At 46.1% G+C, this 20420-nt stretch overlaps 1 protein-coding gene across 3 annotated transcripts in view; it reads left to right on the forward strand.

Moving 5' to 3' along the window:
- Positions 1 to 20420, forward strand: part of LOC118075359 (ephrin type-B receptor 5) — a 149267-nt gene that overhangs the window by 43467 nt on the left and 85380 nt on the right. For all 3 annotated transcript variants that reach the window (XM_060268951.2, XM_035097274.3, XM_035097271.3), the window contains exons 2-4: positions 3754 to 3958; positions 15599 to 15663; positions 17928 to 18624. In XM_060268951.2, the coding sequence (XP_060124934.2) occupies positions 3880 to 3958; positions 15599 to 15663; positions 17928 to 18624 (841 nt within the window). In that variant the 5' untranslated portion in view covers positions 3754 to 3879. The remainder of the gene's footprint in view (positions 1 to 3753; positions 3959 to 15598; positions 15664 to 17927; positions 18625 to 20420) is intronic.

The following is a 20420-nucleotide window of genomic DNA, read 5'->3' on the forward strand; positions in this document are numbered from 1 at the left end:
TCTTTTCCCCCCATTCCCATATCCAGCCCTTGACGACTTCCTAATGTAAAAACAACAACAACAACAACAACAACAACAACAACAACAACAACAACAACAACACATTTTCCTCTGCAAATGTGGTCCCCTAACCTTTGGAAAAGGCACAGTTACAGTACAAATGACTGTGTATATAAGGCAATTTGCCTCGGCATGCCAGTTTCGAAAGAACACATGATGCTTGTTGTCTTTGTGGGTTTCCCAGAAGCATCACACTGGCTGTTGTGGGTCCAAATGGACATTTTGCTCCGATCCGGCAGGGCTCTTTTTACGGGTACCACCTATGCCTTTGTTGTTTATTTTTTCTGAACGCTGCAAGATGCTTTGAGATCTCGGTATTAAAGGTTGTTTAGGAAGACAGGTATTTTATTATTTACAGCTTTCCCCATAATATCCTCTGCGGCTTTGCTTAGGCAGTCTATAAATGGTTCAAGCAATGGATCTCCTATCCACTTCCCCTGGAGAGACTGCCTGACAGTCTAATGGTTGTTTAAATTCCCTTCCTTGCTCAATTTACTCTGGCAAATCCCCTTTCCCCAGATTTTCCTAAAGCATCCACAGCCTGCACATCTGCAAGGAAATACATTTGAAATCCGCCTAACTATACTTTATTTATATGTTCATTTTCATGTCTTCTCACAAAAACATGCTTTTAGCAGCCCTGGAATCCAAGGGCATATCTATACTGCAACTTAAAATTGGTTTAATTGTCTTTCACCCCAGGAAATATGAGGGGTTTTGTTCTTTAAAAGGGGTAGGGAACAGACAACCTGCGATACTTTGTGGAAAGGCATGACAATGAAAACAGGCACAAAGCAAATATACTTTGAGTTGTGGATTGGGGCCCAGTTCTTTCCAGCTTGACTTTCCTCAGTTTTTCTGTAGCTTTTTTTTTTAAGTCACTGATGTGGCAGACAGTGCTGGGCCTTTTGCATATAAAACAATAACAAGGGCCCCTTACTTTCTATATCTTGCAAATGTGCACATTTCAGGGAGCTAGGATTGGCTGTTGGTTTCTCACATGTGTGTTGTTGTTGTTGTTTAGTCGTTTAGTCGTGTCCGACTCTTCGTGACCCCATGGACCATAGCACGCCAGGCACTCCTGTCTTGCACTGCCTCCCGCAGTTTGGTCAAACTCATGTTCGTAGCTTCGAGAACACTGTCCAACCATCTCGTCCTCTGTCGTCCCCTTCTCCTTGTGCCCTCCATCGTTCCCAACATCAGGGTCTTTTCCAGGGAGTCTTCTCTTCTCATGAGGTGGCCAAAGTATTGGAGCCTCAGCTTCAGGATCTGTCCTTCCAGTGAGCACTCAGGGCTGATTTCCTTCAGAATGGATAGGTTTGATCTTCTTGCAGTCCATGGGACTCTCAAGAGTCTCCTCCAGCACCATAATTCAAAAGCATCAATTCTTCGGCGATCAGCCTTCTTTATGGTCCAGCTCTCACTTCCATACATCACTACTGGGGAAAACCATAGCTTTAACTATACGGACCTTTGTCGGCAAGGTGATGTCTCTGCTTTTGAAGATGCTGTCTAGGTTTGTCATTGCTTTTCTCCCAAGAAGCAAGCGTCTTTTAATACACATGGGTGTATGCAATGCCAAACACACCTTCCTGACACATGGGTCCACTCTGAGTGAGCGTGCGCCTGGAGGTGCCATGAAACTGCTTCCTAATTGCACAGTTAAATTGTATTAAAACAAAATTCATTTTCACAACATAGCCTACAAAAGCCTTTCAAAGAGAAAATCACCTGTTACTGAAATTTATCTTCTGTACTCTCCTATGCAGGAAGGTGTGCAAGTCCCCAATTTGTAATGATGCGTGAATCTCCCTCTGTGGGAAGAGACTGGGGTCCCATCAGATGGATAATGTTTTCTCTGAAGCCGCAAACAAGCAGAAAACTAGACATCCCTTTGTCAGTACCTCTGAACCATAAACTGGAGCAAATTCAGTTCCTGGCTGATGGATTAAGGCAGGGGTCCCCAGACTTACCGCGCAGCGGGCCGGAGAGCAGGGGAGTGCGCGCGCAGCGGGCCGGAGGGCGGGGGAGTGCGCGCCCGTGCACATGCACACATGCACACGGTCGGGAAAAAAATCGCCGAAAATCGCTTGTGCGCATGCGTATGGGCCTCCCCCGACCCGGAAGTGCATCGGAAATGACCTCTTCTGGGTCGGGAGAGGCCCATACGCATGCGCACAAAGGATTTTCGGTGATTTTTTCCCGATTTTTAAGATCGTCGCCGCGCCGCGTGCCGTAAGAGCGGGCGGCGGCAGCGGGCGGCGGGGGTTGTCGCGGGCCGGATTGGGAGGCCGATTGGGCCGCATCCGGCCCGGGGGCCGTAGTTTGGGGACCCCTGGATTAAGGTCTAGTGCAGTAGGGCATGTCATTTTAGGGGATTAAACTTAAATTTATTCAGTGAAGGGTCTTAAAAATAAGTTTTCAGGTGTGAGGAATTCAAATCTGCTATTATTTTTGTGACTGGACAACACTTAGCTCTTAATCTCTTAATCTCAAAATTGTGGTTTCATGGCCCATTTCGGGCAAAATAGCCCTGCATTGCGAAGCGGTTGGGCTAGATGACCCAACTCTACAATTCTATGATATCAAGAACATAAACTGCTTTCAGAAAGCAGCTTAAAAAAAAAATCACTATCTGAAAATGTCAGGCAATACTTTATAATAAGTACTTGACAATATTTTTAAAATTATTTCTATGCAATTTTAACATTTTACTTACCAAGGAAAGTAAATTATATTAATTTAACCAAAATATGTTTTGATTTCCCAAGTCATGTTACAATTTTTTCAGCACCCTTCATTTTTGGAATTTGAAATTCAGGACCCCCCCCCACACTAGTGCAGGGACAGATTAACATGCGTATGTGTGTGTGTGTGTGTGTGTGTGCGCACACACACCTCAAGACCCTTCAGTTTGGTGGTGTTTAGCAGCCCCCCTCACCCTGATCCTATCACCTGCTATTTCCTTATTGAGGTGTGCTTCCATAACACTTGACTCCAGTGAGGTTGGGATACAGGACATCATTGATAATCTGGTGTGGTGGGTGGGATGGATCTCTATCCCATCTTGGGATACAGTTCACTCCGTTGCCCCCAACTTGAGTGGCTCATATTGAGTGGATTTTCTGTTAACTCAAGTCAGCCATTAACCAATTTGAGACGGTTAGTTAGGTTTGAAGGCCAGGTTTGCAAAGTTTGCACAAAGCAAGTCAACAGCAATGCAGTTTGTGGAAGCTCCTCCATAAGCCACGCATAAGATGACACAAGGAAATCCAGGTTGCTCAATATGGATTCTTGCCTCACTTTGGCTATTGTTAAGAACAGCAAACTGTGCTGAAATAATTGGAACAAGAATTGGCTGGTTTAAGAAGAAAAGCCTTGCTGGACCCAAGCAATGAGTTCTAGCATCCTGTTTCCAGCTGTGTCCCACCAGATGCTTTTTGGAAGCTTAAAGCAGGGCAAAACTGCAGCATCCTGCCCTGCTGGTCCCTTAGCAGCTGTTATTCATTGATATTCTGCTGCTGAACATGGAGGTTCCATTTAGTTACAGTGGCTAATAGCCATTGATTAGTCTGTTTTCCATGAATTTGTCTAATCCCCTCTTGCAGCCATTTAACTCCATTACCATTTCTGGTGCAGTGGTTTCTTTCAGCCAAGACTGTGTTGTTGTTTTTTTGCCGTCTCTCCTTTCAGGTGGAGCTGCCTATGCATGTAGATCTGCAGGCCCCCTGGCCCATTTGGAACATGTGCTGAGAGGCAGTTGTGACTTATGGAAGATGCGGGAAGCTCTGAAGAAGCTACGCGGATCCTAACGCCATCATGAGAGGGAAGAGGAGATCCACAAGGATGGTTTGGCTGTGGATGGCATCCATCCTCACTGTAGCATCTTCTCTAGAAGGTAAATAATAATAATAATAATAATAATAATAATAATAATAATAATAATAATAATAATAATAATTTATTATTTATACTCCACCCACTCTGGGTGGCTTCCAGCAGAAATATTAAAATGCAATAATTTATTAAACATTAAAAGCTTCCCTAAACAGGGCTGCCTTCAGATGTCCTCTAAAAGTCTGGTAGTTGTTTTTCTCTTTGACATCTGGTGGGAGGGCGTTCCACAGGGCGGGTGCCACTACCGAGAAGGCCCTCTGCCTGGTTCCCTGCAACTTGGCTTCTCGCAGCTAGGGAACCGGCAGAAGGTCCTCGGTACTGGACCTCAGTGTCTGGGCAGAATGATGGAGGTGGAGACGCTCCTTCAGGTATACTGGGCCGAGGCCGTTTAGGGCTTTAAAGGTCAGCACCAACACTTTGAATTGTGCTCGGAAACGTAATGGGAGCCAATGTAGGTAAGTGCAATATTGGTGCTTTCTAGAGAGAAATGGGCTTATAGTGACTGTCTTTTCTATGACTTAATTGCTTGCTCATGGGCACTTGCTGGTCAGCTTCAGTAGGGAATGAGAACAGAGGGTTTTAAATTAAAGAGTTCGTTGATCCTGGGTGGGATTTTCTAGCATAAAGATCAGTAAGGGAGGAGGAGAGGAATCTTCGAGATGCCTTTGAGATGTTGATGGTTTAGGGCTTAATAGAATCATAGAGTAGGAAGGGACCACAAGGATCATCTGGTCCAGCACCCTGCAAAGCAGGAATCTTTCACCCCACGTGCAGCTCGAACCCACACTCCTAAGATTAAGAGTCTCATGCTCTACCAACTGAGAGGAATGGGCTGTGATTCCTTGTACTTGTGGGTTTAGGAATGGGGTTTATCCCCTGCGTTTGAGTGGTGCTGGTTTAGAAAACAGGAAGATTTTAGAGATGGTGGAAGAAGATTGGAAATTTTTTAAAAATATATTTGAAAAAACATTGTACAGTGGAACCTCTGTTTGCGACCGCCTCCATTTACGACGAACTCGGAGAGCGACTGCCGCGGACCCGGGAGTATTTACATTCGGGTTCTGCGCGCGCATGCACAGAAGCGATCTGCGCAGCGCTTGTGTGCTCTATCGGCGCTTCGCGCACGCGCAGAAGCGTGCCTTCGGCGAGCGACGAACTCGGGGAGCGACCGGCTCCCCGGAACGGATCGTTGTTGTAAACTGAGGTACCACTGTAGTATGTAGAAAATTATTGCCCTTAGTGAAGATAAAATAGGCTATAAGCATTAAAAGTAAGATTTTGGTGTAGAGTTAGCAAATGTAGAATTTAAATAATTGGTTAATAGATAAAGAAATAATTAAATTAATAGTCGGTTATTAGATGATGGGGAATAAATTGCTAAAGATGTAATATAATGAAATTCAGAAAGAAGGGAGCGAAGGAAGTCATTTGAGGAAAATAAGGTTAACATAAGAAAAGTATGTATCTGTTTTTGTTTTTAGATTTGTTTGTTTAGTTGGTATTGTTGTATTGTTTTTTCTTTGTTGTTTTTTATAAAATGAAAATATATTATTGAAAAAGGAAAAAAGAAAGATTTTGAGTGAGGTTTTGGGATACATTACATGACGCCGTTGGAGATGCAGTTCATGGCCTGCCATTCTTGCCAAGAAGATAGAAAGAAATGAATGTTTGTTGTTGTTGATTTATTTATTCCTTTCTAAACAGCCATCTCAAGGCAATTAAAATAATTTAAAAACGGTTAGAAACAGGAAAACAGCCAATACGCTTTAAACAAGGCCCTAACAAAGTAGATTCCCCTTATGGGGTGCTTGCTTCTGTTTAATGAAGAGGTTGGAAAATGGTAGAAAGTAGTCAGGGGGGGGCAAATATGTGGAGTGAGAGAAGAAATAAAAACCTGGGAAAGAGAGAGGGGGAGATGGAAGGGCAAAAGTGTCATGACTCATGAGCAGCCCTGTTGCCGGGCCAAGGAAAATCCCTGTGGCCAGATGTGCTCACTGACCTGAACCGTTTCACGATGAATGCTCATCTTTCCCTCACACATGAAAGCCTTTGGAAGAGACAGGTCAGAAAGCAGGAGTACAATTTCTGGAGAACCGAAGGAAGGAGGGAATCTGTGATAGAGTGAAGACGAGAACAAAGGGAGATAAGAAAAGTAAGAGCACCTCTGCAGGAAGGAAAGTACAGTGGTACCTCGCAAGACCAATGCCTCGCGCAATGAAAAGCTCGCAAGACGAAAGCGTTTTGCGATCTTTTTGTTGACTCACAAGACGAATTTTTCTATGGCTGTGCTTCGCCAAGACTTTTTTTTTTGCTTTGCTTTGTTTACATTGGAAAACCGCAAGACGAAATTTTCGCAATACAAAACGACTCGCGGAACGAATTAATTTCGTCTTGCGAGGCACCACTGTACCGTCTGGAGAGAAGCAATGCTTTGCTTGAAGGAAATGGGTAGAAGTTCTGGGAAGGCAGATGCAGCTGTTCGTCATCAGCTGGGGGGAAAAAAGTGTGGGGCTGTCTCTTATGAATGGCACACGTGCATTTTTAGTGGTTGGGTTTCTCCGCCATAAATAGGGAAGCAGCAACTGGGAAAGGTCTGGATCTCTGATGGTTATGCATAAATCGTAGGAGCCCAGCTGGCAACTGGCAGCACCGGGCTTACATTTTCACAGCCGATGGCACCGCATGCATCTTGTAACGCCATTTGCATTTTGGCATTTTTCCTGCTGGCTAAGAAGCAGGGTGTGTGAGCTGGCCCATAGAGGATGCCGCAGATGGCCTTTCGCTATCCTAAGCAAAGTGCAGCAGGAGGATTGAGAGCCAACAGTGGGAAATGATTTTACCACTTCTTGAGCAGGAGCAATAATAATAATAATAATAATTTATACCAGCCTTCATTCAAATATCACAAGGTGGTTTGCAATATAAAAACACAAAAATACATACTATAATAGCAAACAAAAACAATACCCCCCCTTTTTAAAAAAAGGCCTTAGATCAGGCATGTCAAACCTGCGGCCCTCTAGATGTTTTGGCCTACAACTCCCATGATCCCTAGCTAGCAGGACCAGTGGTTGGGGAAGATGGGAATTGTAGTCCAAAACATCTGGAGGGCCGCAGGTTTGACATGCCTGCCTTAGATTGTTTAATTGACCAGAGGCCTGGGAGAAGAGGAATGTTTTTGCCTGGTGCCTAAAGATATGTAATGAAGGTGCCAGGCGAGCCTCCCTGGGGGAGCATTCCACGAGCAGGACATGAGATAGAAGGGCCCTACAATTGAAGCTGGGGGAAAAAACCTTACTTCCTCTACCGTGCCATCTAATAGGGTACAGTCGTACCTTGGTTTTCGAACGGAATCTATTCTGGAAGTCCATTCGACTTCCAAAAACGTTTGAAAACCAAGGCACAGCTTTTGATTGGCTGCAGGAGCTTCCTGCACTCAAGCAGAAGCCGCAGAAGCCACGTCGTATGTCCGGGTTCCAAATAACGTTTGCAAACCAGAACACTCACTTTCGGGTTTGTGGAGTTCGGGAGCCAAAACGTTTGAGTCGCAAGATGTTCGAGAACCAAAGTACGACTGTATGTATTTGTCGTACCCTAGCTCATACCCCGTAATTTCTCTAGCTCTATTTCCACATTCCCTCTCCATTAATTTATAAAACATTTCATTTCACTAGGTATCACTGAGATAACTTTTTAAAACAGTAACTACCAGGATTCTCCCCAAAATGTTAACCTGCATGTATGATGACGGTGCAAAATTCCATGTGTGTTTTACAGCTGTGTCCCTCTGCTGTCGGTGTTCTGCTCTGTTGCCCTTTAGCCAAATCAGTAATGATTACATGCTAAGCCTTTCCTAGCTTGCCCACCATGTCATCTGTTGCAAGGCATAGTGTGATTGCATTTTTTGCTCTACTTCACACAGAAACTCCCAGTTTCATCTCGGTTTGGAATTGGTATCCCAGCAAAGGCCCTATTGTTAATGTTATTGTTACTGTTATTGTTATTACTGCCATTCATTATCAAATTCCAGGACGGTTTACAGAATATGTTAAAACAACATTAACTCAAAAGCATAAATACAGTAAACCACATTTTAAAAATACACAAAACAGATCAGTAGAGAGTTGAATATTAAAGATCAGCTAATGCTTGGCAAAAGAAAAAAAGAGGATGAAGCACAGTTAAAGTTGGGGCGTGTCGTATTTTGGAGGAGAGGGACTGGGTGCCACAACAGAAAATGTCTGAATGCCAACAGATGTATGCAGACAATGGTAGAATCAGGAGTGTCTGATCTATAGATCTCAGTGCAGCGGCAGGTCAGTATAAGGGAGAAGATGCTCCCTCAAGTATGCTGGTTCACAGTTGATAGGGCCTTATATCACCTTGAGCATCACCTTGAGCCTGGCCCAGTAACGTATGGGCAGCCACTGCAGGTGTGACATGCTTGCGGTAGATTGCACCGCTTGGCAGTGTAGCCAGTGGATTTTGCACTAGCTGGATAGGATGCATAGGCCACTGTGACCAGACTATCTCCACCCAGGAACAACCATAGCTGATAAAATGCATTTCTGGCCACTGCAGTCACCTGAGTCTTCCTTGACAAAGATGAATCATGGAGTACCTCCAGTGAAACCGATCCTTTAGGAGGAGTGCGATGCCATTTAGAGCAGACACCCTCCTACCTTATTCTTTGAACTAGGAGTCACCCACCCACAGCACTTCCATCTTACCAAGGCATCAGCTTCAGTTTCGTAGTCTTCATCCACCACTCCACTGCTTCTAGGCACTTGTCCAGGACTTGCAAAGCCACACCTGGTTAAGATGCAACATCGTGCCATCGTGTGCTGGTGACATTGTGCTCCAAATCCCCAGTAACCACACCCAAGGCTATGTATTCATGTTGAACAGCACTGGGGACAAAGCGGTGCTCTGTGGCACTCCACAGTGCAAAATCCAAGGGGCTGACATACAGTCCCACCCAATGCCACTCTCTGAAACCAGTCCTGGAAGTGGGAGCAGAACTATTGCAATAGGTTGGCTCCCACTCCCAACCCACAGAGCCATCCAAGGGGATATTTATGGCTGATGGTATCAAAAGTCACTTAGAGTCACTTAGAGAGCACCAGGGCCTGAAACCAGATTGCAATGGGCTTAGTAAATCTGCTTCCTCCCTGAAGCTGATCCGTCACCACCCTTTCAAGAGGGTGCCTAGTAAGGGGATATTTGCGACCGGGAGATGCCATACGCTGCTGGATCCAGGATTGGTTTTTTTTCAGGAGTGGATGCACTACTCTGCCTTGTTGAATTTCTGATGCACATATTGTAATTCAACTACTATGGCAGACAAGAATTCTTGACCCTCCTTATGCCCAATTATATCCAATTTTAAATTCAGTCATGGAAACAAATTATCAGTAGATAGAGGCACAACCTTTTTTGCACACACTGCTCTGAGGCAGGGAGGGAATTAGTATATTTGGATGCACAACATGTTACAGAAGCTTGGAGATTTGCATAGAAAGGTTGCATAGTGCAGCGAGGAAACTGGGGAAAACTCCCCCCGCCCCACCTCCAATTCAGGAAATTCACATAAGCGGTAAAACCAACCAATACTTTCAGACTTTCACCACTACTCCAGTGGTGGCGGCACACTTTTCAAGGAAGATACAGAAGACAGGGCAGGAGGAGAGAAGTTGTGAAAGCATTGGTCAAACCCCACTGCCCCTCATTACTTCCCCTGCAAGTAGCTCCCCACACTGTTTTGCAGGGGGAAGATAGCAGCCCCTACGTCCCAGCCTTCTGTTTGCCACTGAACATCAGTCTCCCTCCTAAGAGCAGGGAATTGTCATAATTTTGAGTTCACATCTCACTGCTTGGTTCTTGAAGTGCACAGGACAGCCCCAGGTGAAAAGAAGGAATCGTGTTTGTTGGAGCTTCAAAAAAGTCAATCAGAAAGGAGAAAGTTGTGAGAATCTAGGCGTCAGGAAGAGTCAATCCACCAAATTACTTTTTGCGTTCTTTTTAGGCAGTTCTTGCACTGGCGGGAAGGCAAAGCACATGGGAAGCTGGGGGCTTATCTAGTTTGCAAGCTTTCAATGAGCCAGTGATGAGCAGATAACTCCTTGCTATAAACACCCAACCATCAGTTTGGGTGCCGTTTTAATTGATCCCTTTTGTTTGACGCCCCTTACGTAGCGTCCCAAAGCAGAGTTTGGTTGTTTGGTGGGTCCCGAGTTGTGCACCCCATGTTGAACGCATTGTAATAGTTTTGGAAGTTACCAGAGCCTGGAGGTTCCTGGTTAAGTCATCTCTGTCTAAAAGAGGCTGCAGCTGGCGAAGAACCTTAGCTGGGAATAGGCAATCGTAGCCCGCAAGGCCGCCAGTGAAAATGTTGGATCCAGGAGCACCCCCAAGCTATGAACCTGGTCCTTCAAGGCATGCAACCCCATCCAGAACAAGCCACCTTCCAGCTTACGGATGCAAGATCTTGGAAAACGTAACACCTCTGACCTTTCAGGATTCAGTTGCAATTTGTTCACCCACATGCAGCCCATCACTGCCTCCAAGCATCGGTCTAGCACAGGCACCCCCAAACTGCGGCCCTCCAGATGTTTTGGCCTACAACTCCCATGATCCCTAGCTAACAGGACCAGTGCTCAGGGATGATGGGAATTGAGGTCCAAAACATCTGGAGGGCCGAAGTTTGGGGGTGCCTGGTCTAGCACCTCAGCTACCTTTCCTGATTCAGATGGAACAGGGAGAAAGAGCTGGATGTCATCCATACATATGGCATGTTCAGGAACCAACCCCTCGCCCCCTGGGCTTCTTGAAATTTTTGACTTTTAGAGGTGACTGAAACTGAAAGAAAACCCCTGTCAAGTTTTGCACCCTCATATTCTTTGAAAAGGCACCCCCAACATTTCCTCAGAAGGCAAAATACGGCCAGAGCTTCAACGGGGATGGAAAATAAGGGCAGCTGATGTGTATTTTATCATGATTTATCCTTTGCTTTCCTGTGCAACTTCTAATGCAGGTTACTGTCAACACTTGAAAAGGAGGATTGTTGAGCACACGCCTCCCATCAATTGTCTCGTGCTGCTTGCTGCCAACTTCCCACTTTTTGCATCCAAAGAAAGTTCTAACCTACACAAGCTCATGCTGCATTCAATATTATTCTGAAAAGCTGCTACAGGATTCATGCTTTAAATAACTGTAGCCAACCGGTCTCCAAACATGGTGTGAATAAAATGCTGAGATAGCGTCACGCTTTCCTGTTTGTGTGTTGGCTGGCCAAGCTGATAAGACGGCACAGTTTTCTTCTGTAAATTGAAGCGGTGGAATCTGACCTCCCTCTTCATCTTGAAATGCTTCTGAATGCGGTAGAAGAGCCGCCCCATTCCCCAGATATAAACCATGAAGACATTGTGCTGAAATACACAGCAGGAGCAAGTCCTTAGACATAACGATGACCTCGCCCTTCCAAAGTAGCTGGGCTTGGCTGAACGGGGAGGCATTTCCCCAATTCCTTGCCGTACTTGAGTGACAGGGGCAAAAATGTGGTTTGATTTAAAGCAGATCCGGCAGATCAGTGTGGGGGTGCTCAGCACAGCAATGATAACAGGATGCTATCCTGTTAGCAATGTGAAGGGGAAGCGAAGCCCATGTTTCCATCCCTTGTGTGGCCAAGTGCCTGTCAATCAGAAAGCAAAACGGGCCTGCTATAAATAAAATAGTGGTTTTCCCTACTTGAAGGACTCCCTAGGTACACAGAAGTATTTAAGAGGAAAACTTGAAAGAAAATGTAAAAAGAAAATTAAAAAAATCTAACTGCCCAGGTGCCTGTGAGCTCCTAGGACTTAATGAGATGTTCAACCCTAGTTGAGCCTAGGGAGAATAAAAGAGCCTGCCTGGGTCGACCCAGAGGCCCATGTAGTCTAGCATCTTCTCATGGTAACCAGTCAGATGTCTGCAGGCCAGACATAACAATTCCCCTTCTCCTTCTCTGCAGAGACTGTTCTGGTTGTTCTCCTGACTTCCAAACCATGTACACAATAGCTCTCTAGTTGCTAAAACTGAAGATGGTATTGGTATTTCCTATTTATTATATGTAGACCCTAACATTGGCCATCCAAAGAAGGGTGTTAAATAAGCCACCTTTCAATCACCCAAAGTAGGGTATTCATAGAAGGCAAAACCAATTGCCAATTATTTGTACAAGCTGATAGGTAGGCCTTATGATACACACCAAATGTCTGGAAAATTTTAAACCTCATTCCAATATTGGCAGCTGCATTCTCTTAAATGAAAAATGAGGTGGAGAGTTAACCCTAATAAACCTTCTAAATATTCCATTAATCTTTTGAACATGCACTCGGGAAATGCATAATGAAATATCACAAAGTGTGTATATTATCTGTAGCAGAACATTCATCTTACAAGTGTATTAACCATAACCCCAATACTAAATCTAAGTAGTGCCCATCTTCCCAAATCACTGAAGACCCCCCCATTATCAACCTTTTCAAATTCATTGTACAAATTTGAGAAATATCTATTGGAACACAAATGCCTAGATACGTTATGACCTCTGGGCACCAACAAAAGCAGCAAGTAGTATACAGAGTACCATACATACTCGAGTATAAGCCTAATTTTTCAGCACCAAAAATGTGCTGAAAAAGCCGCCCTCGGCTTATATTCGAGTGAGGCGGGCGGCGGCGGAGAAAGGCACAGGACCGGGGGTTCGGAGAAGCGCTGCACTGTGCATAGCTGCCAAGTCTCCCATATTCCCTGGGAAACCCCTGTTTTTCCAGCCATTTTCCGCTGGCAGCCCGGATTTTAAAACCCCCATAAATCCCCCGGATTCTTACCGGCCTGGGGAGGCTCATTCTGCGCATGTCTGGAGTCTCTGGACATGCGCAGAAGCGATTTCCAGTGCAGCGGCCATTTTGGAAATGGGCAGAGGATGCGTAGAAGCCACTTCCGGTGCTGCTCTCCCCAGTTCCAAAATGGCCGCAGCACGACTTCCGACGCTGTGGCCATTTTGGAAATGGGCAGAGCATGCGTAGAAGCAGCTTCTGGTGCCACTCTGCCCAGTTCCAAAATGGCCGCAGCACGACTTCCAGTACCGCGTTGCTGCCGATCCCAGATTTTTCAATCTGGGAGTTGGCACCTATGGCACTGTGACTCTTCGAACCCCCATCCTATGCCTGCTCTGTTTGAGGCGGCGGGGAGGGAGAAGCGGCGAGAAAGGATCCCCGCCACCGACAGCTGGGAAAGGCATAGGGTGGTATTTATTTTTATTTTTGAAATTTCCCAGTAGCTGTTGCGTTTCCCACCCTCGGCTTATACTTGAGTCAGTAAGTTTTCCCAGTTTTTTGAGGTAAAATTAGGTGCCTCGGCTTATATTCGGGTCGGCTTATACTTGACTATATACGGGTAGATTATCTACAAAATGCCCACTGGCATTGATTTAGATTTTGACCAATACCAAAACTATTATTTTTATTAATTCAGGTATTAATTAATTTCAGTTCTACTAATAAGATCCACCCATTGCCCAAGTCAGTGAGATCCACAGCCTCTAAGGAAATGCTGTCAAGTTATGCTGACCTGAGAGACGCTACAGAAGCCATGCTTCTCCCCCCAGTTGAAAAAGGGACATTTCACTAGCCTCCCTTCTCGAATAGGGAGGGAGCATTTGTAGGATTAAATGCTCCCTATTAGAGGAAAAGCCTTGTCAGCTGCAGGCCAGGCATATTTGCTAGCCTATGAAATATTCACGCTCTGGAAAAAAAATTACCAGGGTCACCGGAGACAAACCATCTGGGGAGTAGCCTGCTTGCCAGCAGCACAGAATACAGGCTGCCATTTCCCCCCTCTTTCCCGCTTTCCCTCTCTATGAATCTACCTCCATGTTTAAAAATAATTTGCATGACTGCATTGTTGTTGTTGTTGTTGTTGTTGTTGTTGTTGTTAATTTTCATGCCTTCCTTTTACCATAAGGTGTCAGGGCAAGTTACAGTATAAAAATAAAATATTCAAATCAGTGTCAAAAATTGCAAACAGAAGAGCCGAGTGGGTCTAAAAACTTGGTTGTTTGGCTCAAATAATTATGCAGTTTGAATGAAGCAGACTTTACTTGGTTGGGCAGAGAGCAAACACATGGACTAACTTAAATAAAAAATCAACTGTGCACCAAAATGTGTCCTTTAGGCTGCATCTCCCTACTTAAGTGCAAGGGAGATGTGTTGGCTTAAGCCAGGCATCCCCAAACTGCGGCCCTCCAGATGTTTTGGCCTACAACTCCCATGATCCCTAGCTAACAGGACCAGTGGTCAGGGAATATGGGAATTGTAGTCCAAAACATCTGGAGGGCCGAAGTTTGGGGATGCCTGGCTTAAGAGATGAGCTGCAACCTCAAGGGGAGAGTTCCTATTGTGCTGGAATCCTGGTCGAGGGCTTCCTATTGGGGGAATCTGGTTGGCCACTGAGAAAACAAGATGCCATTGGCCTGATCCATCAAGTCTCCTCTTATGTACTTACGTGGCTTAAGAGATGAGCTGCAGCCTAGAGGGTTGCCCAGGGTTCTGTTGTGCTTCAAAAGCACGCAGCGCTCCAAAAGCCAGGTCTGCAGAAGAGCTAATCCTGTCCTTGGCTCAGCACCTTAGCACAAAATTGGCTAAGCAGGAGAAGAAGACCAAGCATCATAAGAGAGAACCTGCCCACTGGTATCCCTTGATCAGGCAGATAGCATGGCCCAGAGTCTGCCAACCCTTTTTGGCTGGTGGGAACATTTGCAAACTGACGAAACAGATGTAGGGTGCCCGGGAAGACTTCTGCAGGTCTGTGGGTGCCCAGTTGGAGACCTTTGGCAGAACTGGCTCCATCACACAGGCACAGAATTTGGGCGTTACTCTAAAAAAAACATGTCTGCTAATAATTTGTATTCAAATCACACTTTTCAAAAGTCTTCAGACTTTTCATATAACCGTCACAGCAAACCTGCTGTTAACCTCCTATTTCCGATGAAGACCAGGGTTGACTGGGCTTAGTCAGGACTTGAACGGGGGGACATCCAGCTTATAACTCTTTGCTAGCTCTTATTACAGTGTTCTGCTTCATGGTTTATAGCAGCCCCCTTCAATTATAGCTTGTATTTTCAGACTCTTATCCCTCTCTGGTCTTGAGTCCAATCATGCAATTGTTGGAAAAGGTGGTTGTCTTCAACTGCTTGGTCTTGTCTTCTGCAAATCTGTTGGCAAGCCCTGCGTCCACATGAGGCAAATGTTCTGCCTGTGTGAGCACAAGGGCATCAGCTGCTTCTCGGGAGCAAGTTCTCCCATGAAAGCTGGCATTGAACGGGTGGTAAACAAGGGTACACATGACTCATGCCCAAGATATGGGGAACCATGGGAACCATGCCTCAAGACTTGCAAGAAATCACTTGCAAAGCTGACAAATGCATTTGCAACTCCTTCCTCCTAGATCTCGTATCCGATAGCGAGTAGGGCTTAAGACTAGCAATTATACTGGCCCGCAAGAGATGAGATGGGGGTGGCGAGGAATAGCGGTGGATAGGAGCGGCTGCTGTACGGATATCTTTATCAAACTCATCACTTTTGTCTCTTTCATTTGGCAGAGATTCTTTTGGATACAACAGGAGAGACCTCCGAGATTGGCTGGACTGCCCACCCTTCTGATGGGGTAGGTACTCCCTGCCATTCTCTACTGCTTGTGATAACAACACACACACATCAAACACACAGAGAGGAGCAGCCAGCACAGAGGGATGTTGCTGCATCACTGCCCTCCTTACGGTGGAGTCGTTGCTGCTTATCAGTGCAAGGGGCGGAGGGGGGGGGGCAAATTCTGGGCTGTGCAGTTGCTGCAGCAGCCTTAGACCAGAACTACTTTAGCTGTACTTGCACAGTCCCAAATGCGCTACCGCCCTCCCCGACCACGACAATGCAGGTTGTAAGACAGTAAAGTACAGTATCTAAGAAACAAAAGAAGCAACCAAAAACATGCATTAAAAACACTCAGCATCTAGAACCTCGCATTACAGATAATGCCCCAGGTAGAAAAATCATTAAGTGGTCCACCAAGACCTTCAGCAATCTTTAAGTGATTTTTTTGGGGGGTGGGGAGTGCGACGTAAGAGGTCCCCAAACCTCTCAAACCCCATAAGAGGTTTTCAAACCTCTCAAATTATAAAAAGCACTAATAGGGATTTCTGAGGTAACACTAAACCTCTCCACTCTTCCCTATAGCCTTATTGGAATTCCCCTATCCCTTGTGGGTTTTACAAATAAAATGAGAGTACTTTTCCAGCCCAAACGTGGCCCGGTATCTTCTTAAGCTCTGGGGTGAATATGAGACTTTTCTTAGTGTACACACCAGTAAGGGGTTCTCCTCACTTGAGCTTTCCCCACTATCCCTTTAATGAGTATCCCCACCAGATGAGCAATAGATACCTCTGCTGGAAAGATCACACCGACGATAGTTTAAATGGCACTTTAACTTAACATTTAATGTCTTAAAATCTTAACGGTTGCATTCAAGTTTCATGTGTACAAGCATGTGGTTTCAATAGAACTGTTCTTGTTAATTATATAATTACAAACCTAACCAATTCCTCATCTACACCTGCTCTAGTAACCTACTCCACAACCTCCCACACGCTCCCGCTCCCAAAACCCTCTCTCCTCGAATTAACGGCTACCCATCCTCTTTAAACCCGTGGCTGTCCCGCCCCTCATGGAATGGAATGCCGTCAATCAACTAAGAGGCTGGGTTTAACACTTAACACCTTGGAGTTCTACTCAAGCCAGCCCAATCCGTCACAGGGAGCATTTCAGAACCACTGCTTTGGAACGCAGGCCTGAACCAGATTTTGAAGTGCAGACTAGATGGTTCTCTCCCCGCCCCCCCCCCCGAAAAGTTCTAGTTCAATCTGACTGAACGTTCTGTTGAAATTCTGGTTTCCTTTATCCTTCCAGCTAGATACAATCTGACGAAATAGACTTCAGCCTAGAAAACTTCTTGTCACAATATATTAGAAGGCTCTTAAGCTGCTATGGGACCCCTTCCAATGCTCCTCCCCCATGTGTCTTTTCCTCTGGAACTTTCAGCCATGGGTTGCCAAGGTCTGGGGACGGTGAGCGCCAACGTCAAAGCTCCTGTCACCACATCTCTTGGCTGCTGGGAGATGAGTCCTGGTGAGCTTGGAGGTTATCACACTTGCTTTGTGCTTCTTCTCCAAGGAAGTCAGAATGGCGTTCCTGGCCATCAAAGGAGCTGTATTTGAATGCAGACCTCTGTGTTCTGAGTTCAACACAACGTATTCATTCTATATTTTATAAATCACCTTAAGTTGAAAATGCATAGAATCTCAAATGACTTGAATTTTCAAGAATTTTCGAGGTCGAAATTTGCACGTTCAACTTGGGAGACATTTTCCCTCGAAAACCTAAGGCCAGGATAGCTCAGTTGCTTAGAGCGTGGTGCTGATAACACCGAGGTTGCAGGTTTGATCCCCATATGGGACAGTGGCATATTCATGCATTGCAGGGGGTTGGATGAGATGATCCTTAGGGTGACTTCCAACTGCAGATCTCTGATTCTAGTAGTCATCTGAGTTCTGGATACTAAACAGCCCCACCCCCTCCAAGTCCTATATATATTTTAAACTCCAGCAAGCAGTACAGTCTTTAAGCCAGGCCACAGGGACCTCCCAAGCATTGAGAGAGAGGGGACTTTGCAACCCTTGAGCTTGGGAAGCCCCCAGACACGACTGATCCATAGCTTAGGCCAGACCCATTTGTGCACTCTGGCTAAGCCTTGCACCCCTCTCCAGTCCATGCGAGTGTTGTCAAGACTAGGGGAAGGCTATTGCCAGTTACGGGAAAGCTGAAAACAACTTCTGTTTATCTCTCCTTCCTTAACTCCCGCTCCCCAACTCCGTACAGTGGGACGAGGTGAGTGTCTTGTATGACAGGAAGGACCAGATCCGGACCTTTGAGGTGTGCAACGTGGCTGAGCCAGGACAGAACAACTGGCTGCGAACTCACTTCATCGAGCGGCGCGGAGCCCACAGGGTCCACATCCGCCTCCGCTTTTCAGTACGGGACTGCGCCAGCATGAGGACCGTGGCCTCGTCCTGCAAGGAGACCTTCACCCTTTACTACCACGAATCGGAGGCAGACGTGGCCACCCTGGAGCACCCCGAGTGGCGCGAGGGTCCGTGGACCAAGGTGGATACAATTGCAGCCGACGAGAGCTTCTCGCAGGTGGACAGCACCGGGGAGGTGGTAAAGATGAATGTGAAAGTGCGCAGCTTTGGCCCGCTCGCCAAGAGGGGTTTTTACTTGGCTTTCCAGGACTCTGGGGCGTGCATGTCCCTCGTGGCTGTTCAGGTTTTCTTCTACAAGTGCCCGGCGGTGGTGAAGGGCTTTGCCTCTTTCCCGGAGACGTTTGCTGGAGGCGAAAGGACTTCGCTGGTGGAGGCGCCAGGGACTTGTGTGGCTGACGCAGAGGAGGCCAGCGTGACGGGCTCCTCCGGGGTGAGGCTGCACTGCAACGGCGAAGGCGAGTGGATGGTGGCTATTGGCAGATGCGCCTGCCGGGCTGGCTACGAGCCTGCGGACGACGAGAAAATCTGCAAAGGTGAGCAACGGGCGGGTCGGATCACCTGCGGGTGCTTTTCAGCCTCATTGGAGCCATTGCTAGCATACAGAGACAGCCTGCAGGGGCTCATTTGATCTTGCCTTTGTCTGGGTGGCAGGTGATTTTGCTGCATCTGGTGTAGTAAGATAATTCCTTTGTAGGCTGCCCTCAAAAGAGTCTGTGAATATTGTGACAGCTCCTCCAAAATGCCACAAAAGTTGCTAGTCCACAAACAGTTTTTCCTAACATGCTCCGCTATCCATGTTAGTGGTTTGTGGCACGTCGGATGCCTGCAAGGGAAAGGGATCGTTGACATGGGAAGTGGTAGTTTCCAAGCCTGCTATATGATCTAACTCGTTGGTCTTTAGGCGGTACAGATCAAGCCATAACTTAGGGAAGATTGCACCGGCGGTTCTATGCCCATCTTTTGGTGACTGAACAAAGGGAGAAGGAAGAAAAAGATGTGATGGAGAGGAGATAATTTATAAGCCCAGGATTGGGGTGGGGTGGGGGGATATATCAGACCGAAAAAGGTAATAATAATAATATGGACGGTGCAGATATTTGAAAATGAATCCTGTGTTGCAGATTTGGGTTAAATGCATCTCATGTATGTTACCATTAAAGAGTTACTTTAAAATTCCATTCATTTGCCCTACCCAACACATTGATCTTCTAGAGCCATGGTTTCCAAGCTGGCTTTTGGCTGTGGCCCGGGGATGGTGTGGCAATAGCACGATTGCTGAAACATAGTCTAAAACCACTCCTCCAGCTGGTATCCTGCAACACTTGGAAAGCCTGTATTTTCAGTTATCAAATCTGTTCAGAACCCAATGATACTTGAGTCTTTAATAATTATGGATTTGATTCTCAGACGCCCGCAAATTGCTTGTCTGTCCCCAGAGAGATAGAAAGCAAAAGAAAGGGGGGGGTGTCATGCCATAGGTGCGCACTATGCTGGGGGCCAAGAGGTCGTTGGTTCAAGTCCTGGAATCTCTGTTGTAAGGGTTTGAATCTCAATCAGGGTTTGACTCTGGCTTCAGAAATGCTTTTAGAGGCAACCCTGTAGCTAATGTCTCACTGAGTTACTGTGCAGTTAATGGCTACAGGAAAACACTAGATTACTACTAGAAGGGAGGAGCTAGGAGCCAGAAGAATGGGCCTGGCGGGGGCATGCAATCCTCTTCTAGCCCCCTCCTGATGGGGAGCATTACGTGTGCTCAGGCTCAGAATAACTTTTCCGGAACGGAAAAGTAATTCCATGTCCCGATGAGGTAGCAAGGACACATTTTTCATAGCCTGCCTGTGATTTATACAAATGATCATTCAGCCAGAGTGCTGAGGGTTAAGACGCTGTGAAGCCACTGCGGGCCGTTTATCGACTGTGCAAGTGTTACTTTTAATATGCTAATGTGGATTGAGAGAGTGGCAGATTTACTATTTTGGAAACAACATTCTTTCAGAGCTCATTTAAAGGACAGTCCACGAATTGAAGTAGTTCATGCCTTCTTGTTGGCTTCGTATTCAGCGGAGAGAAACTCAGGGGGAAAATGGGTGTGTGTTGCCAACTCTTTTTGAGTTTTAAGCATGTCAAGAATGCCATATCTGATCTCTGTCTTTCCTTTCAGCTGGAAGGCTTCCTGTTTCACTGAGGTGTGAACTGTTTGAGAGGTTGCTCAACCTTTACAGGAGTGGGGGGTGGTGTTTGCGAATTTTGGATCTCTAAAGAGCTGGGCTTGCCATGTCTAGTGTCTGGAGATGCTTCCAGGCAACTGCTTATTGTGTGGTGTGCATGT

Source organism: Zootoca vivipara, chromosome 15 (assembly GCF_965207765.1).
Source record: "Zootoca vivipara chromosome 15, rZooViv2.hap1.1, whole genome shotgun sequence".
In the NCBI taxonomy this organism is placed as follows: domain Eukaryota; kingdom Metazoa; phylum Chordata; class Lepidosauria; order Squamata; family Lacertidae; genus Zootoca; species Zootoca vivipara.